Below are 17447 nucleotides of genomic sequence, written 5' to 3' on the forward strand. Positions count from 1 at the left end.
TGCACAATCAGAACATGCTCCAGACTCCAGACAGAAAGGCTCTCAAGTCCAGAATCACATAACTGCATTTAAATGAATTCTTATCTTCTTTTTTCTTGTTTTTTTTTTTTGTTCTATTCTGAACATTGTTGTGTTTTTTGTTTTTTTTAAACAAACACAGTCAAAGAATGTTTTTACACCTTTGTGATATCTAACGGGGTTGACCTTGTTGACACTTCAAATGGTTTTCATGAGAAAATGTGAAGGGACGGCGACCTCGTTTCACACCGTGAAGCAGACTGATGTTGTCTTTGATCATCTAATCTTGGCAAACACACAATAGGCCTGCTGGTGTGCATGAGGTGTGCGTTTGCTGTCCAATTGCTGTGGTAGTGATGCAAAATTCACGCGGGACAAAGAAAGGAATATCTGATCTGATCTGAGCTGGTCTTATTTTCAATATTTTCCACCGCACAATGCGGATCTGGTTGACTACACGACTAAAGCAAGTAGAAAAATCTAAAGGAAAACTCAAGCGTTGTAATTTTAAGAAGTTTTTGGGGGCTAAATCCTGGAGTTTCTGCTATTTTACAATGGAAGATATTGTTGTTGATTGTTGGGATTAGTGGAGAATAAAAAAGGACTGCAAGAATCTTGGAAACACGTTTACTATCAGAGTGGTTTTGTAGTAGAGCTTATCATATAATCGTCATATATGTTCACATTACGTTCATTTTTGAAATGGATGTTTTGATCAAATAGATTTTGTCAGTTTTCTTTCTCAAAAATTACAAATAAGCATGACTTCAAATTTTTCTCGAAAGAATCTGAAGTTTTAAAGTAGTTGTACTCCACCTCTGCAGTGTCGGTTTGTTTCCCCTAATGTTAAGAAAAAAAAAGTCTTGACTTTGATTGAAGTTATAGAGGAAAAGTATTTCACAAGCTCAAACACGACAATAAGTGCAGCGTGTCTGCAGCTGCTGGGTGAGCAGGTGAAACTTTCACTACATCGTTTTTAATTTATTTACCCACAGTTGACTCAAAAAATCAGTTCGAAACTAATTGAAAATCAGGTTCAGCGTTAAAACGATTGACATGTTCTCAGTTGGATTCTGTGAATTGGGGGACGATTTTCCTCAGCGTAAATACTGTAGAGTGTGCTGAACCTCTGAGGGGCTCCTTCCTGCTTCTTATCTCCTCCTTACATAATGGATTCAGCTGAGCCATTTATCCACACGCCGCTGAGCCTGGCGCTCCGCCGAGCGAGTCGCCGTGTCGGCAGCCAGAACAATCAGGGCTTCTTCTTCTTCGCTTCGTACCACAGAAGGTAAAAGCAGCTTTCTCTGCCTCTCTGTTTGTTTGCAGATAGCTTGTTGCCTCCTGTCAATGTGACTATCAGAGAGGTAAAAGCGAACTCTGCTGTGGTGTCATGGGACATTCCCGAGGGAGACCCCGTCATCGGCTTTGCCATCACGCAGCAGGTTAGTAACATGTGCAGCGCAGACATGACGCTGTGCCAGGTGTGTATGCAAATGTACAATAAGGTGGACACGCTTGCTTGTCCCAATATAGGCTCTTCAAACACACACATCCACACGCACACAGGCAAATCGGATCAAGTCATGTTTTGCCACAGGTTGTTTGCTGCCATGCCCGCTCCTCTTTATTGTGTTGTTACTCTGAGTCAGGATGCATTATGGGAATTATGACAGGGCACTGCATCCTGTCCGACAGCCTGTCCACCCTCTGACAGCTCTGTGAAAGGAGGGTGGTGAAAGTGCGCACACACACACACACACACACACACACACACACACACACACACACACACACACACCCACACACACACACACACACACACACACACACACACACACACACAATCCCAAGCCTAGAAAACCATATATGGGCCCCACAATCCAAGTGAGACCTCAGGTATAGTGCCATCTTAAATTCAGGGCCGTACAAAAAGACTAAAACTAAGACACAAAGACACAGAAAATATGTATTCATTACCTTCTCAGGATCATTTGCATTGACTTACATTTGTTTCCTGCAGATTTCCACAACTCCTACTTCCACATTGTAAATCATTGTAACCCTTTAAACCTAAAGCTCGATAAACCTAAGCTTAAACCATGTCTCTGCCTACAAATGTACCTCCTAATGTCCCCATGAGGTAAATAAATCTACATAATGAAGAGATATTGGCCCTGACAGCAATAATAAATACACATCCACACATCCACTTGCACAAAGTCTCAGGAGCTGCGAGTGACGTGAGCGAGGAGGACATCTGCAGGGCCTGTGTGAGCCAGCGGCTGGCTGTGCTCGCTGGAGAAATGAGATGTTTAATAACATGAATAACATAATTTGCTTTACAACAAAAAAATACTGCAGTTGCCTCAGCAAATAGAAATGCTACATTGAACAACAATTCAATTGGCTTTCCTGTACAACACTACCATCATAGTTTTTATAGTGATTTAAGGAGATACCTTTTTTCAGTTATTTTATTGATTTTTATTCTGACAACCAACAAAACTATACTAATGCATCTTATGTGTAATGGTAGGCAGTAATGAGTCACTATAGTAGCACGTTTGTCTTTTACTCTTTCTAATGTGTTTCCAAAGTTTCAAGAAGTGCATCATGACATTTGATTTTATCACTTGATTTTCAAAGCTTTTAAATCTAGAAATATCACATACTGTATTTGGTAAGATGTCACCAGGTAATAGTAATGTACAGGCAAGAAGATACATGCTCCAGGTAATAATCTGTCGGTTGTACAGTCCAAACTGAGCAGCCTTCAGTCTTAATGTCACGGTTTCAGCCTCAAACATCCCGAGAGCTCTTCATGCCGACACACGAGTGCCATCGGGCTTCACATCTAAGTCTTGGCAAGAAGGCTAACAAGTGGGATTGCCACTTAAAGGGATTCTTGAGATTATTTGAAGTGGGTTTGTACAAGGTGCTTATTGATGGTCGGAGCACTGTCTCGAACAGACGAGGCTCAACGAGTCCGCAGTGAAGAATGTACTGCTGTGAACAGCTGAACGTGTTTTTAATCACCTCAGGCACATGGCCAAAAATATATCAGTTAAAGTGTCCAGTACCCTCAATATTTTCATGATTTACTTTGCTCTTCTCCACTCAAAGCTACTGCAGGACATTACCAAGAGTCGTTTTTAACATTCACAACCACTGACCTGCTGTTCTGCCATTTTCATTCATTGTTTGTGTCAATATGCAACTTCTGTCACCTCAAACAATGTACACTAGTATCATGAGACTGAAATGCACAGCAATGTTTTTGCTTACAAACTATTTATTTTTCAATTCCCATGCTCAAATATCCTTTGTTTGCACCTCCAACATCATAGTTGGTAACAATCCACAATGTTGAGACAATATTCTTCTGTTTGGAATTTTTGTAAATTCATCAGTGAAGCTCTACAAGAATCATATCACTTTAAATATAATGTAAAATAAAAATGAATTTTTAAAATATGAAAGATCTATAAACCATCTATCAATATTTAGATGGATTTGTCATAATTACAATGTTAAGAAGCGCATTCACAAACAAGCAGCATTACAAAGAAATTAGCAATAGTAACATTACAGGAGAGAGAGAGAGAGAGAGAGAGAGAGAGAGAGAGAGAGAGAGAGAGAGAGAGAGAGAGAGAGAGATGTAAAACGGACCTCAATTAATCAGTTTTAACATCATAAAATAATGTCACCCAAATCAAAGGTAATGTATTTTTCTGGCATTTGAGAATAAATATTTAAATGTACAGTTAATATTATGTTTTGTGTACAGCATCACAATTCATACATCTGCAACACAATGTAAGTAAGTCCAGTAAATTTCATTCAGAGAACTCCAAATTTCACAATTAGCTTTATAGTTCCATACAGAGCTGTGATCAAAATGCATATTTTTATTTTGAAATGTTTCAAAAGGCTTTTTTTTCTGCAATCCAGATCACAAAACCTCTTATTGTCAATTTGATAAGATGAGATGGAGTTTTTAAGCCATCTCATCACCAGCTCCTTACAGTTCTGAAGAATAAAGGGTTTTTAAAGCTTGTGTTACTGCTCCCTGTTGATCTCTGACCAAAGTTTTACACGCCACTTACAATAAACTGAGGATACGGTGCTCCTACAGCCCGCCGTGGCTTTTGTTTGGCTGCTTACAACTCTTAGATCGGTTCTGCTCTCAGACTTTTCATTATCAGCCTTCAATCAAACTGCGACATTGCAAGTGTACCAAGATTTAATTTTAAAAAACAGACTTGTTTGGTGCAGATGGCAGAATCCACTAACACTGCAATAGTACCAGAGGGGATACGTCCTAAGCTCCAGTAAGCCACAACCAAAAGTTTCAAAAGTGATGGAAAACTACGGAATATCCATTTGGTGGGTGTGTTTCTCTACTTATGTCGTCTTCAGTTTGGTTTTGAGACCTAAATTTGTAAAAACATGGTTGGTTCCCTATTTAATCCCTTTAGTGTAAATTATAATCAATGACCATGAGGCCAAGAATAAAAGTTTTTGTGTGCACATGCAGTTCATAATGTGTTTCCTGTATCCTGCTCCTCGCAGAAGAAGTACGTGCGCATGCTTCGGTTCATCCAGGAAGTCAACACGACCACCAGCTCCTGTGCATTATGGGACCTGGAGGAAGAGACAGACTACATCGTGCATGTCCAGTCCATCAGCATGTCTGGGACGAGCCCGCTGAGCGAACCGTTGCGCTTCCGAACGCCCAAGGAGGCCGAGACTCAGGCCTCTAAGAGCAAAGGTGAGCACACGCACTGCCCGCACTCTCCTGGCTCTCGGTCATCCACGACATCCACACTTTACAGCCAATCTGATTCTGTCCTGTTTTTGAGGTGTGAGTGCAGAGGAGGGACGAGGCCTTTTGACAATATCTTGACTGATTTTGTCTAAAGACCAATAAAAATCAATAGACACACAAACCGTGAAATGAAATTTCACAACAGAGTGGCCCTGAAGCTCGCCCCCGCTGACCACGGCTCAGGAATAAAAGTGCCGAGGGGAACGTTTACTTCACTGTGTATCGACGTTCCTCTGCGAGCCTCGCGCTGCGTGCACCCTTCACAATCTGCATGGTAAACCGAAATGAGGGGAAGGCATTTATCAGGCACAGAGAGGAGGCAGTCGGAGCTGCGAGGGCTGGCGAATCGATGCACTTTTGGCGGAAGCAGCGCTCCATCTATTCCTCCTCTCATTCACACCCGTCTCTCGTGTGACATGCTCGGGTACTTTGCAGCAGTGTGCAGCCAGAAGGAGTCTGAACTTGTGCTACGGCGGCCAGAGGGCTGGCAGAGATGCAGGGAATTTAAACACAATCATCTCGAGGCAGAGAAGGGATGCTCACGCCGCCAGTCAGGCCTAATTAGCTCCGGATGTGTTGTGTGTGGGGCTGTTTCTGTATTTGGAGAAATCAATGGTTTCACAGGACCCAAATAAACAAGCTTTGTGCAGCGTTCATCCTTTTGTGTGCTAACACGTGATCGCTTCTTTGAGGCTTCAGGTTGGATTGTCTCTCCTGGTGCTTTCAAAAGCCGAAAAAGGCTCAACGGCATATCCGACTCACGCTCTCGGAAATAAACAGAAGTGCCTCGTAACAACAAACGCACACTCGGTTTCACTGAGCGCAGCAATTCTGCTTTTTATGAGGGAGAACCGTACACGTACAAGTGTACCCTACATCTGTTTTGATGGTTAAAACTTCTCATCAATCCATGGCGACAACAAAAATCACTCTTAAATATCCAACACATAAAACTTTATTGATGCATTATTCAGGGTTCAGTTTGCTGGGAGGGGTGGATGAAGACTCAGCCCCCCTCTATTCAAGGCGATTTAGGCAACTGCGGGTTGGAAATTTGTGGAAATGAGTGGTAATGGTCTTGTTTCCTTGTAACGGTTTATTCTCTCTGCACTAGTGATAACTTTTATAGGAAGTATATTCTAAAGATTTTGTCTGGTAGAGTATCTTTAATTACGATTACAAAAAGCACACATTCAACTTTGTATATTTTATGTTTTAGCACTTTTCTTAACCTGTCCACAGAGGAAGAGTTACTATCTTGCCTTGTTTGCTATGCTAATATTTCCTTAAAACATCTTTCGTTTTATCTGTAATAGAGATTTAATTAAAATAAGATTTAGTGCAAAATCAGTTTAATCCGTTATAACAGTTGCAAACTGTATATGAAGACTTAACAGGTGTTTTGTTTAATTGCATCATATATTTGCCTGATTTGCATGAAAAGCTGTTAGTCGAAGCATCAGTTCATTCAAATATATTGGCCGACCCTGCACACACAAGTCCAACACAACAGAATGAAGATTTCCCTGGTCATCCATCATAACAGTGCAAATATAGTGAGAGCGGGTCTGCGATTCATCATCCTTCACTCATGCTCATCAGCAGCTGCACGGAACATCACACATCCTCCTCTGTCTCCCTCCTGCTGCCTGCTGATAGAAAAGTCTGTTTAATTAGCTTCGGAAACAATGAAACGTTTTGATTGTGTGTGAACAGGTGTTCCTCAAGTCAACGGTTTGTAATTCGCTGGGAAAATCAGCGTAGCTCGGATTTCATTTCACCCTATTCTGTCGAAAGTAACAATATCTTCTGTACCCTTTCATTCAACTCGAGGTCACGGTCACATTTACGTGACACCGGGAGAACCCTGGACTCGAACCGTGGATATTCTCACCATTTCATCACTTTGCAAGCCGATTTGTTTAATCCGAACAATGTGTTCAGTTTTTGTGGAAACAATAGAACTGGGGGGTTATTCCAGAAAGGAGGTTCAATGATCCCTGAGTCTCTCCCTAAAGTCTGAGTCGACCGACTGAGATGTGACATTCAGAGTTTCCGGTTCCAAAACAGCTGATCTTATTTAGTTCAATCAACTCTCAGTATGTGAACCTTGAGTTAAGCTCGTGCACAACCACAATAAAAAGCTATCTTCAATGGAGCCCCGATACCACCAGTCACCATGGCAACAGACCGAAAACCGAGTTATTTTGCCGTAAAAGTCCCGGCGCTGCAGCAGCAGAGGAGAGAAACTGCTGCCAGAGTGAGCGCATCAGTTTGAAAGCATTACTCCATAGATTTAACATTTAATTGAAGATCGTAGAATATAGGTACAAATAATAAATAGGTGTATAATATGATCTTCATTTAGGTGCAATCCAACAGGAGAAAGGCGACTTGGAAGCAGCGAAAAATGAAATATAAAAACATTATTCAGAATGAAAAGGCTTATATGCATATATGATCTGATTGTACCTCATTTTGATTTTGATTTTAGTATTTAAATTAAAAGAAAATATTCATTCAGTAGCTACTTCAAGTAATAATTTAAACCATGTGACGGTGTGTACATCAACACTCAACAGATAGATAGATAGATAGATAGATAGATAGATAGATAGATAGATAGATAGATAGATAGATAGATAGATAGATAGATAGATAGATAGATAGATAGATAGATAGATAGAAATGTCTTTATTTAAATACCCCCTTCCCCAAAAACAAAATCACTTGTTTCAGTGTGAGGGTGACTTCTGTAACTGCTCTAAACACTGTTGCTTTACCAATATTTTAAAGACAACTACAATTTTACCCGCGAAAATGTAATGCTGTGCATAAAATGTGCTATGATGCAAGCGCAGGGATCCATTCGGGAAGGAATTAACACATTCAAAAAAAATTATAATTCTGGGCGACTGACCCTGAGCTGAATTCAGCTCTCTTTCTGGAACAGAAAACTCAGAGTTTCCCTCATTTCAGGGTAAACACGCTCCGAATTTTCCCAAAATCCACTTTCTGGAATACCCCCTGATGAACTGGTGTGAAAACAAAGCTGTTGTTATTGTTAAGTTACACTAATGGTAAATCAAACTTAGACCTGAGAATAATGTGAACGGGAAGTGTTTGACTCAGTTTAATGTGTACGTGATTTTACTTTATGGCCATTTCTGTGTTTTTTTGGTGTAAAAAACAGAAATGAATGACAGAACTACAGTAGGATTGTCCTTGTTGTCCTAAAGTGCTTCGGTTTCTGTTGAGTAGCTCACATACTGCACCGAAGATTGTAAACAAGAGAAAAGATCCAATCACAGTGCGCCTTCATTTTTTTTACCATTTTACAGTGTGACTCTATCGGTGCTTCCTGAAAAAATTCTCTGGATCTGAATCTTTTAGTCAAAGACTCTGTGTGGCTGCATTTACTGTCTGCTCCGTTCAAATTGTGTCCACAAGAGAAGAACTGAGCTCGACATGTACTGCAGAGAGTTCAGAGCATGCAGAGTTCAGGCTGGAACGCCATTGTCTTGATGTGACAGGCGAACATCCCGACAAAAGAGGCGAGGTTTTTTCGCCGTCAAACTGTTCAGCCCTTCTGTTCTGTCGCATCATCCGATCTCAGAGGAAGGAGCTGAAGGATGAGCCTGAAAAGCTGGATAATTCCACATTTCTTCTCATTTCCTCTTTCACAATAGGTTGTAAGCTTCAGGAGATCAAAGGGAGGAAACAAAAACACACAGTCCAACCTGTGCTCTAAACAGGAGGAAAAGATAATGAATTTAGAAGGAGAGAGGACAGGAGAGGCGAGCGTGAACTCAGAGAGACTGACATAGAGACGAGAGATAAAGTGGGAGAAGTCACAGCGGGTGCAGCAGAGCAGGATAATATTTTCAAATCCCGATCATTAAATTCTGCTGTCAAAAAGCAGAAACCCCAAAGCTGAAAATGCACGCTGGGCAAATTACTTGAACCACACACACAAACATAGGAATCTCACAGAGATGTCATAAAGGCAGAAACTTCATTTCTCTGGTTCTACTGGATGATTGTGATAGACAGGAGTTTGACGTGTCACAAAGAGCGCCGTTAAAACCCTGCCGCATATTTCTCAAACATGCCCAGAAATGTTTTTCTTTTTGTATTATAGAATCTGAAAGCAGGAGCTTCGGGTTTCATTGTCAACGTGCAATCAATCGCGTTCCAAGAAAATCTTTGGCGTTATCAGATCCATGTAGTAAAAAAAGATGAAAAGTGAGGAGATTTGCCAAACTTTGTAAAATAACTTCAAACAAGAGCCAAATTTTTTTTTTAAAAGCTCGATCCAGCCAAGTAGATGATTTTCTCTGTTTCATGTGAGGCTATTTGTTGTATCTCTCTGGATCTAGCTCTGAAATGTTTTAGTGCAAACTCTAAATGTCAAATGCCTAAAAAAAACAAAAAGAAAACTTCCTCCCAGCCGAGCAGAGTAGTTTCCTCTTATGTCAACTTCTCAGTTTCTTCTCTTTTTTTTTTTGTGTCAGTGGCTTTGAGTTAACTTCTCAGTAGTATTCCACAAGCGTCGCGCGGAGCTTTGCTCACTGAGCATCGGAGGTGTTACAGCTGACCAGTTAGCCCCTGTGAGCCCGGGGCTGTTGTGCTTTGATTATTTAATACAAGGCAACAGAGGCCAATCGATCAGCAGGACTGCTCGCTGCTGAACGCTACTGGAGCGTGGGGCTACTGCCACGCCGGGGCCCTCCAAATGTCACCCACTGCATCTAATGAAAGGACAGGCATGCTCTCCATGCCACGATGATCTTTAGATCAAGCCTGCAGCTTCTCCAACACTCGGCGAGAAAAAGTTACTCTGCTGCTGCTTTGGTCGATGAGCGTTTTGGGCCCTGCGGGCTGTATATTTCAATTCCTCATCTCTCCGTGTCCAAGTTCTCCTGGCACAACTCCAAAATGGGAAATGTGCCATATATGTATTGTTAACCCGAAATCCATCTTGTATGGTTTTCAATTCCAGCCAACAATGGGTGAAAGGCAGGCCTCCATTTGAGGGTCAGTTTAGAGACACTGGTCCAAATGTTTCTGGACTGTTTGAGGAAACAAAAAGTACCCAGAGAATAAACCCACACCACTAAAGACAAGCATGCGAACTACACACACTCAAGCACAGAATCAAATCAGGCACTTTCTTCTCTCATCAGACAGTGTGAAGGGTCTCCATCAGGCCACCTGAAGACTTAAACCATCCTTTTCACGTTCTCTTCCCTCTCGCCGGCGCTCATTCAGAAAATCTGGTGATGACGCAAAGCAGCAATTCCTTTTACTTCTGTGGATTGAAAATCAACCTCTCTTGTGGTCAGCACCTGTTCCGCGGTTCCTTCCTGCCATTAGTGAACCGCAGCTGTAATTTAAGACATAATAACGGCAGAAGAAGACTACCTGATAAGCACAAAGCGGAGGACGAGATCTGAAGAGTGAATATTCAGGGAGCAGGACAGCCCCCCCATCGAGAGCTGAAGGGAGGGCGGGAGCCACCATGCAGGGGAAGTTTGAGATCTCAGGACTGAGAATACAGACCTTGAACAGCAATAAAAGTCTGCCAATGAAACCCCCAAATGAATAAAACGACTGAGCGGCGCAGTTCAGTCAAGTGTGCTGATGCTCTACAGCAGAGCTGACGACTTTCAAAGTGCAGACAGAGATAACCGTGACGGAAAAAGAGGTTGATGTTAATATATATATAAAAGCAGACCTTCACAATGCTTTAATGAAAACTTCAGATGATGCCCCTTACAAAGAAGACAGAAATGCATAAAAAAAAAAAAAAGGAAAAGCGGGACAAAAACACTGCGTCTGCTCATTTACACAGTATGTAGGTCAAGACCTAAGACAGCAGTTGTGGCCGCGTGGTCACCAGAGGATTGAAAAAGTGCTGCGACAAATAACTGGGGAGGGTATCGTTCAAGTTTGTGTAATGTCCCCGTTGTGTGTAGTGTGCATTCTAACTGCTCTTCAGGCTCGTTTAGGGACAAAGTATTTGCAGTGGATAGGGGACTAAATTTTATGTTTCACTTTATTACACTAAACGCTAAAAGCATACTAACTTTTTTTTGTTTTGTTTTTGTTTTTTAAGACAAAAGCAAGATGCTTTGTGTGATTTATACAATAATTATCCGGGAGTTTAGAATTCAAGCTTGTGTAATGTCCCACATGTGAACAATCAGCACACATACTGCACTTTAGGCTCTTTTAGGGACGGTCCAAAAAAAGTATTTGCAGTGAGTCGGAGCCTGTGATTTACTTTATTAACATAAACAAAAAAAGAGTAACACTCTTTCAAAAAAACACACACAAAAAAAAAATAATTGGACTCTCCATTCCCTTAATAAATTATAAAGCATATTACACCTCCAGAAAGAAGAAGAAGAATGGGTCAAGCAAATTTAAAAACTGCAGAAATATTCTAGTTTTCACAGTTTTAAAATTGCAGAGCACCAACAAAGTGTTTCAACAGAGTTAAACAATGAAACTCTAAGAATAAATTCAAAAAATGAAACACTACTATAAAAAACATCAAGACTTGAACAATATAAGTGTTAAAAACTGATTTAAACACACACATTTGATTGGAAATTCAGTAACGGGTTAAACTTCTACTTTTAGGGTGTGAGAAATCCTGAACAGCGTCTGCTGCTCCCGCGAGATATCAGACCATCCTCCACATGAGTGCAACATCCCATTTTCTCACATTTTTCAAACGACCCCTTAATTACACCAAGAAGAGAAACTTAAGCTCAGGATGTTTAATATCTGTGTCTCACTTTCATGTGTCAGCTTTTTTCCCCTCTGTAACTCTCAGTGTGAAGTCAATACACCATACGCAGGAATTTTGCAGACTGAACTCGTCAATTCTTCCTCTGCTTCAAAACACTCGCGTGATCTTATTTTGCTGCGAGCTCAATCTTTTTTTTTTTTTTTTTAAATCAGTCATTAGCTGCAGTGAAGTGTTTTGCTGTGAAGATTTTCCACTGATATGTTGTACACTTTTACAGTTCAAAGTCTTTGCCTCAAGACTCAAATACTCAAAGACAGGCTGCAATGATATTCATTTTCAATACTTTACAGGGTCACTAATGCAAACGCAATTAATTCAAACCTCAGGTCAAGAAGGGGTATATGAGATGGCGGGGCCGCCTTGACCTTGCCTCCTTTTAGAAGAATCATATACATTGTGATATGGCTGCTTTAGGGTTATGAATGCAGTTAGGTGGTTCAAACTGCATTTTTGCCAAATTAACAACATTACATGTTCATAAAGCAAAGTATGATACACCTTTTGAAGGGCTGTGTTCAGTTTTTTTTTTTTTGCTGTATCACTGATATCCTATTTGTGCTATCTTAATGACATGATTGACCTGAGAAAAATCTTTAAGTTAAAGTGAAGGATGTGCTTAGTAATGGAGCTCGGGACTCAGAACAGGCTCTGGTAATTAAATAAACTGTGACTCTGTGTGACAGCAAATATGTCCGAAATCAGTAAAAATATATAAATAAATAAATATATATATATATACACACACACACACACACACACACACACACACACACACACACACACACACACACACACACACACACACACACACACACACACACACACAATCAGCTGCCAGATCCTGACTGATCTTGTCCTCTTGTCAATAATATAATCACTGCTGTTGCTCCAGCAAGAATAATAATAAACACAACTGAGTCATTAAGAAGACACATTTAAAAATCCTGCTGTTGTCTGACGCAGCTGTGAGCAGTAAACATGCATTTGGTCATCACACTCTGGTAAAATATTTGAATCCAGCCAAATGAGCAGCTTTGATTTCTGAACCACCTGTGAATGTAGTCACATAATAATCAAAGATGGTTGGGATGGTTCGTATACAGACATATTATCAGCATGTCATGCAGACAGCTGACCCACGTAACTGTTTAAACCATCATACTCCTGAACGCATGAATTATTAGCAGAGGATTTACAAGTTGCTGAATAGTCAAAGATTCCACAACGCATATGAATGAGCAGCAATTTTTAATTGAAACGACAATGAATTGGTACTTTGCATGTTAGGACTGTTACAAGACGTTTGGTGAAATTTTGGAGCCAGTCGTCGAACTCACTGACCCATTTGGCCCGATAACATTAAGAGGTTTTGGTGCTTGTGACTTTCACACGACAGGCTGAAGGCTCATTTCTCACACTTCAAAGTCACAGAAACCACACAGAGATTGATTCAAGACTGAGATGAGAGTGGCGCAAATCCTACAAACATGTCCAGAATTTGAGAGGAAATTCTGAACCCCAGCGAAAGTTTTGAAATATTTATGAAATGCCTTCACAATTTCAAATAATTTGTGATTAGAACCAGAAATATAATCCAAAATTACTTTGACGTCTTTCCTCATCCACTTTTAATGACTGACTGTTGCGTCTTGCCTCCTTCAGACGAGGTGACAATGGAGGAAGTGGGCCAGACCACCCAGCTGAGGGCGGGGGAGCTCATCATCATCGTGGTGGTACTTATCATGTGGGCAGGTGAGGACAAACCGTTTCAGTGGGATCGCACACCCTTCAGATGCATTGTTTCTGTCCTAATCTCACGGAGAGGAACAGAAATCCCTGCTGTGGCTGTTTGTTTGTTTGGGTTAAGACGATAACCGGAGCTGGCGAGTCATGAATGTGTTCTGTGTGTCATCAGTCTCTCCGTCTCTCTCCCTCCTTTCAGGTGTGATCGCTCTCTTCTGTCGTCAGTACGACATAATCAAAGACAACGAGCCCAACAACAACAAGGACAAAGCCAAAAACTCCTCAGAGTGCAGCACTCCTGAGCACCCAACGGGGGGGCTGTTGCGCAGTAAGGTATAACCCACTCCCCCCTCCTCCTCCTTCTCCTCCTCCTCTTCTCCCAGGGTGCCTCCCACCTCAGCGGCGCCGGGCAGGTGAATCGTGCTGGCCACTTCTGGACTTTTTTCCACTGACACTCCATGAGCTCCCATAGCGTCATCCGAGCTTCAGGCTGAAGCTCAACACGTGCATGACCAATGCAGCATTTAACATCCAACTGCAAAGGCGCTTCAGTCATGGCTTCCAGCACGTTCTGTTTTTGGTCAGCGCACAGAGCCTCATATCATGTCCATTTCCTTTGTGCAGAAAGCAAAACTTAAAAAAACAAAAAAAAGTAAAACAGCCTTGGTTATTTTCACTCCCGTTACAAATATCAATAAGACATTGTGGCACGAAGGCATCCTCATGAATGCTCATTGAAGAAGTTTGTCGTGTGATTCCTGTGAGTCCTTTAGCCGTCTCATGCCTGACGCCCTCTCCTTTCTTCCCACAGTTCCCCAAGAACAACAACAACAACAACAGGATGCCATCCGTCAACATCATCGAGGTGTGACTGCCAGGACGTCGCTTCTTTCTCCAAAAGACTTTGTGTTCTCACAAACAAGCAGGCCCCCTTTGAAGCCCATCTGCTTGCCAGGGTGATGCTGGGACTCTGGCCGCTCCTCCCGAAGGCAAAAGCCTATTCTCCTTTGGCGCTGGGCCGGGCGCCGATAAAGTGCTGCTGCGGGACCCCGGCGGTCAAACGCTGCCCGGCCTGACAGAGCAGAGTCGGAGGTGGAGGGACTGCGGCGGATGCTCCGTTGTTCAATGACCACTGTACCATGGGGGCAGCAGGGATGGGAGCCAAATGGCTCAGACGGTGGAGAGACTGCAGATAAAACAACCCCAGGGACCAACGCAGATAAACAGAGCCGGAAACCTTTTCATTCTCTCCCTCCCGCCTCATGTCGACTTTCTTCTTGGTGCGCTATCAGCGACCACAACATCTGGACATTTCCCTTCTCCGGGTGGCTCTGAGACGCGTGTCACAATCCTCCTTTCTGCTTTAATCTCCTCATCTACAAAACATCTTTTTGTTCTTGGTTGGTGTCTTTATTTTTTATTTTATTTTATTTTTTTTTTAGTTTTAACAAGGTGCCACCAGTACAATTTTGTTGTTCTGGTTTTCTTTTTTGAGCTCGTTGTTGTTATTTTTTACTCCTCCCTCGGGCAGAAACTCTTGTGGGAGGTGTTTTCATTCTGGCCAGCTTGTTTCCCCCTCTTTCCCCACCCCTCAGGGAATCCAGACTCCCCCTGGCAAGTTTTAGCCAATTTCCAAGATGTGCTGCGATGACGCCAGAGCAGCTTTAGAGGGATCAGTCAGGCTCACTGTCAGAGCTGAATCACCCAAACTCATCAGAAACACATTAACTCACGTCTCTGATCTGACAACGCGTACAGCAGCAAAGTTGATACCGGGCCAGGTTTGGGCTTGGTTCGCACTTTTCTTGAGTCTTCTTTCATAGATTTCTGAAATTTTACATTCCACATACAGTATGAGCCCTTTAGTATTTCCTTGTGTCTTTCTTCCGGAGGGGGGTGAATTACAGAGAGTTTTGGGAAGGGAGCAGAACTGCCATGTTGGAGTGTGTTTGACTGACCGGTGAACTTTGCGAGGGGCTGGAGTCTACTGTTGTCAATGGAGAAGTGGACTTCTGAAGACACACTGAAGAGATCCTTTCTATCAGCAATAACAGCAAGAACTGGAACTCTGTAGCCTCTTTCAGCAGAATCTAATCTCTCAGCATGTCGCCATGAACAAATTGCACATCCAGTATGACGGGGGACCGACCCCAAGGTGATCTGAAAACGTCTCCAAGCGCTGTTGTAAAAAAAAAATAATAAAACAAACTTTCAAATAGATAGCATGAAAAAAAATAACTTTTTTTTTTTCCTTTTAATCAGCCCACCTTGCAACCTTGAGACTTCTTCATGACATCCTGAGCAGATGTCGCCAAGACAGAAGGGCTTCTAAGACTTTTTTTTTTTTTTTTTTTTTTCCCCCAAACGTCAAAGTTTGTGTTGCGATTCCTCGTTCAGGAGGCGACATAAAAGGGATCACCTGTAGCTGCGTGGCACACGGGGACATTCGATGCATTCGAGGGCTGATTCTAACTCAGTAGTACTGCCTTAAAAATAATTGTACCTTACGATTTATAAGACGGAAGACCCTGTATCTCACGTCTGTGTCATATTATTTACCTTTCACCGAGTACTTCAATGTAAAAGGAAACTGACTGACCCCATGTGGTCCGAGCTGAGGTGAGTAAGAAATGCCTGTTATTGATTGTGTAAATACATTTTATAGTTCACCTTTGTTTGGTGGTGTGAAACTAGAGCACCTTTAATGTGGGAAATGTATAGCGTCCGAACTGAAGAGGGAACTTCTTCTGGTTTTTGTTAATACAATGCAGTTAAAGTCTTGTTCTTGAAGAGCCTTTTCATAGCGCTCCTCTGTGTTATGTACTTCTATTATATTATGCCATCGTGCTGTTTGTGAGCTAGAAGTAAATACTCTCTTTCTTTGTCGGGGGATTGGTTTTGAAGAAGGAGAAAGAATGGCCTGGATGTTTTTAAATAACCCTCAGATTGTGATGAATGGGGGTCGTTCAGCTGCTGGCTCCACCGGCTTGTTTTTCAGGAGCACAGATGAATCTGTGTGCAAACAAACACAAGCGGTCAGAGATCCGTAAGGCGCGAGTGCGGTGGAGAGGAAGAGGCAGTAAAAAGCAGGTAAAACGGAGCGTTGAAGGTTACGGTCGAGAAGAGTGGAGAGAATGATGACTAATACATCGGCGGGCTTCTATCACTCCCCACCGCCCCTCTTTCCCTGTCTGCTTCCTCTCTTCATAAGAGAGCGAAACGCTCAAGATTGTTACTCCGCCAATAAGCACCGAATCCCGTCAGAGGCCCCCTCTGACTGATGAACACCCGGCATTTAGCTGTTACCGGCACAAACTCCGTGAATTCTGTGCTGCAGAGCGACTGGCACTTCACAGAAAACTTCTGTGGCTGAAGGTTGAATCCATTTTTTTCCCCTTAAGGGGAGCCGCCCCGGGAGCGAGCTCCACGATCGATCCCCACACAGTAACGGATAATGATGATTGTCTCCCCGGACGAATCCTGTGAACTGACTAAAGTTTGCCACAAATATATCTCTCGGTGGCACGCCCTTGTAGCCGTGTGTTACTTCCCTTCACTAGATTTACTGTGTATGCACACGCGGAGCGACACTATTCTGAGGCTTTATTTCATTTCAAGGCGTTTCGTTCACACAAACAACCTGATGACTATTTTAGCCGTAGCTTGAGGTATCAGACCAGCTTTAGTTTGTTAATCTGGGCTTTGGAAAGGGTTAAACAGATTAGGTACGAAGAAGCAGATTGAGCTGGTCCAAACCCAGCAAATAATAAACTCCAAGACTTCAAAGGTGTAGAGTTATAGGTCCACAACCAATGACGGTTCAAGTACAACAGATGAATTCACACTCATCATCTCTTTATCATCTCACTTCATCATTAAATAGAATATATTAGGAAGTAACTGAACGTTTTGTCCTCACAGTTAATGTGTTAGAAATAGAAATACGAGCAATTGTGAGGATTTCCGTGAGTTTTAATAAAGATGTATCAGTTGATAAAGATTTATCAGTCCTCCGGTTACCCTGGTTTCCCCCACAGT

General features: G+C 42.2%; 1 protein-coding gene across 1 annotated transcript; it reads left to right on the top strand.

The window, feature by feature from the left end:
• Positions 1 to 1187: 1187 nt before the first annotated feature.
• Positions 1188 to 15595, top strand: fndc5a (fibronectin type III domain containing 5a; the record flags this gene model as incomplete). Its single annotated transcript, XM_080479860.1, has 6 exons — positions 1188 to 1245; positions 1345 to 1460; positions 4591 to 4789; positions 13329 to 13418; positions 13582 to 13742; positions 14221 to 15595. The coding sequence occupies 6 exons, from the start codon at positions 1188 to 1190 to the stop codon at positions 14278 to 14280; spliced, it is 684 nt and encodes a 227-aa protein (XP_080335986.1). The 3' UTR covers positions 14281 to 15595.
• Positions 15596 to 17447: the final 1852 nt, after the last annotated feature.

Source organism: Lipophrys pholis, assembly GCF_963383615.2.
Source record: "Lipophrys pholis genome assembly, chromosome: 14".
Taxonomy (NCBI): domain Eukaryota; kingdom Metazoa; phylum Chordata; class Actinopteri; order Blenniiformes; family Blenniidae; genus Lipophrys; species Lipophrys pholis.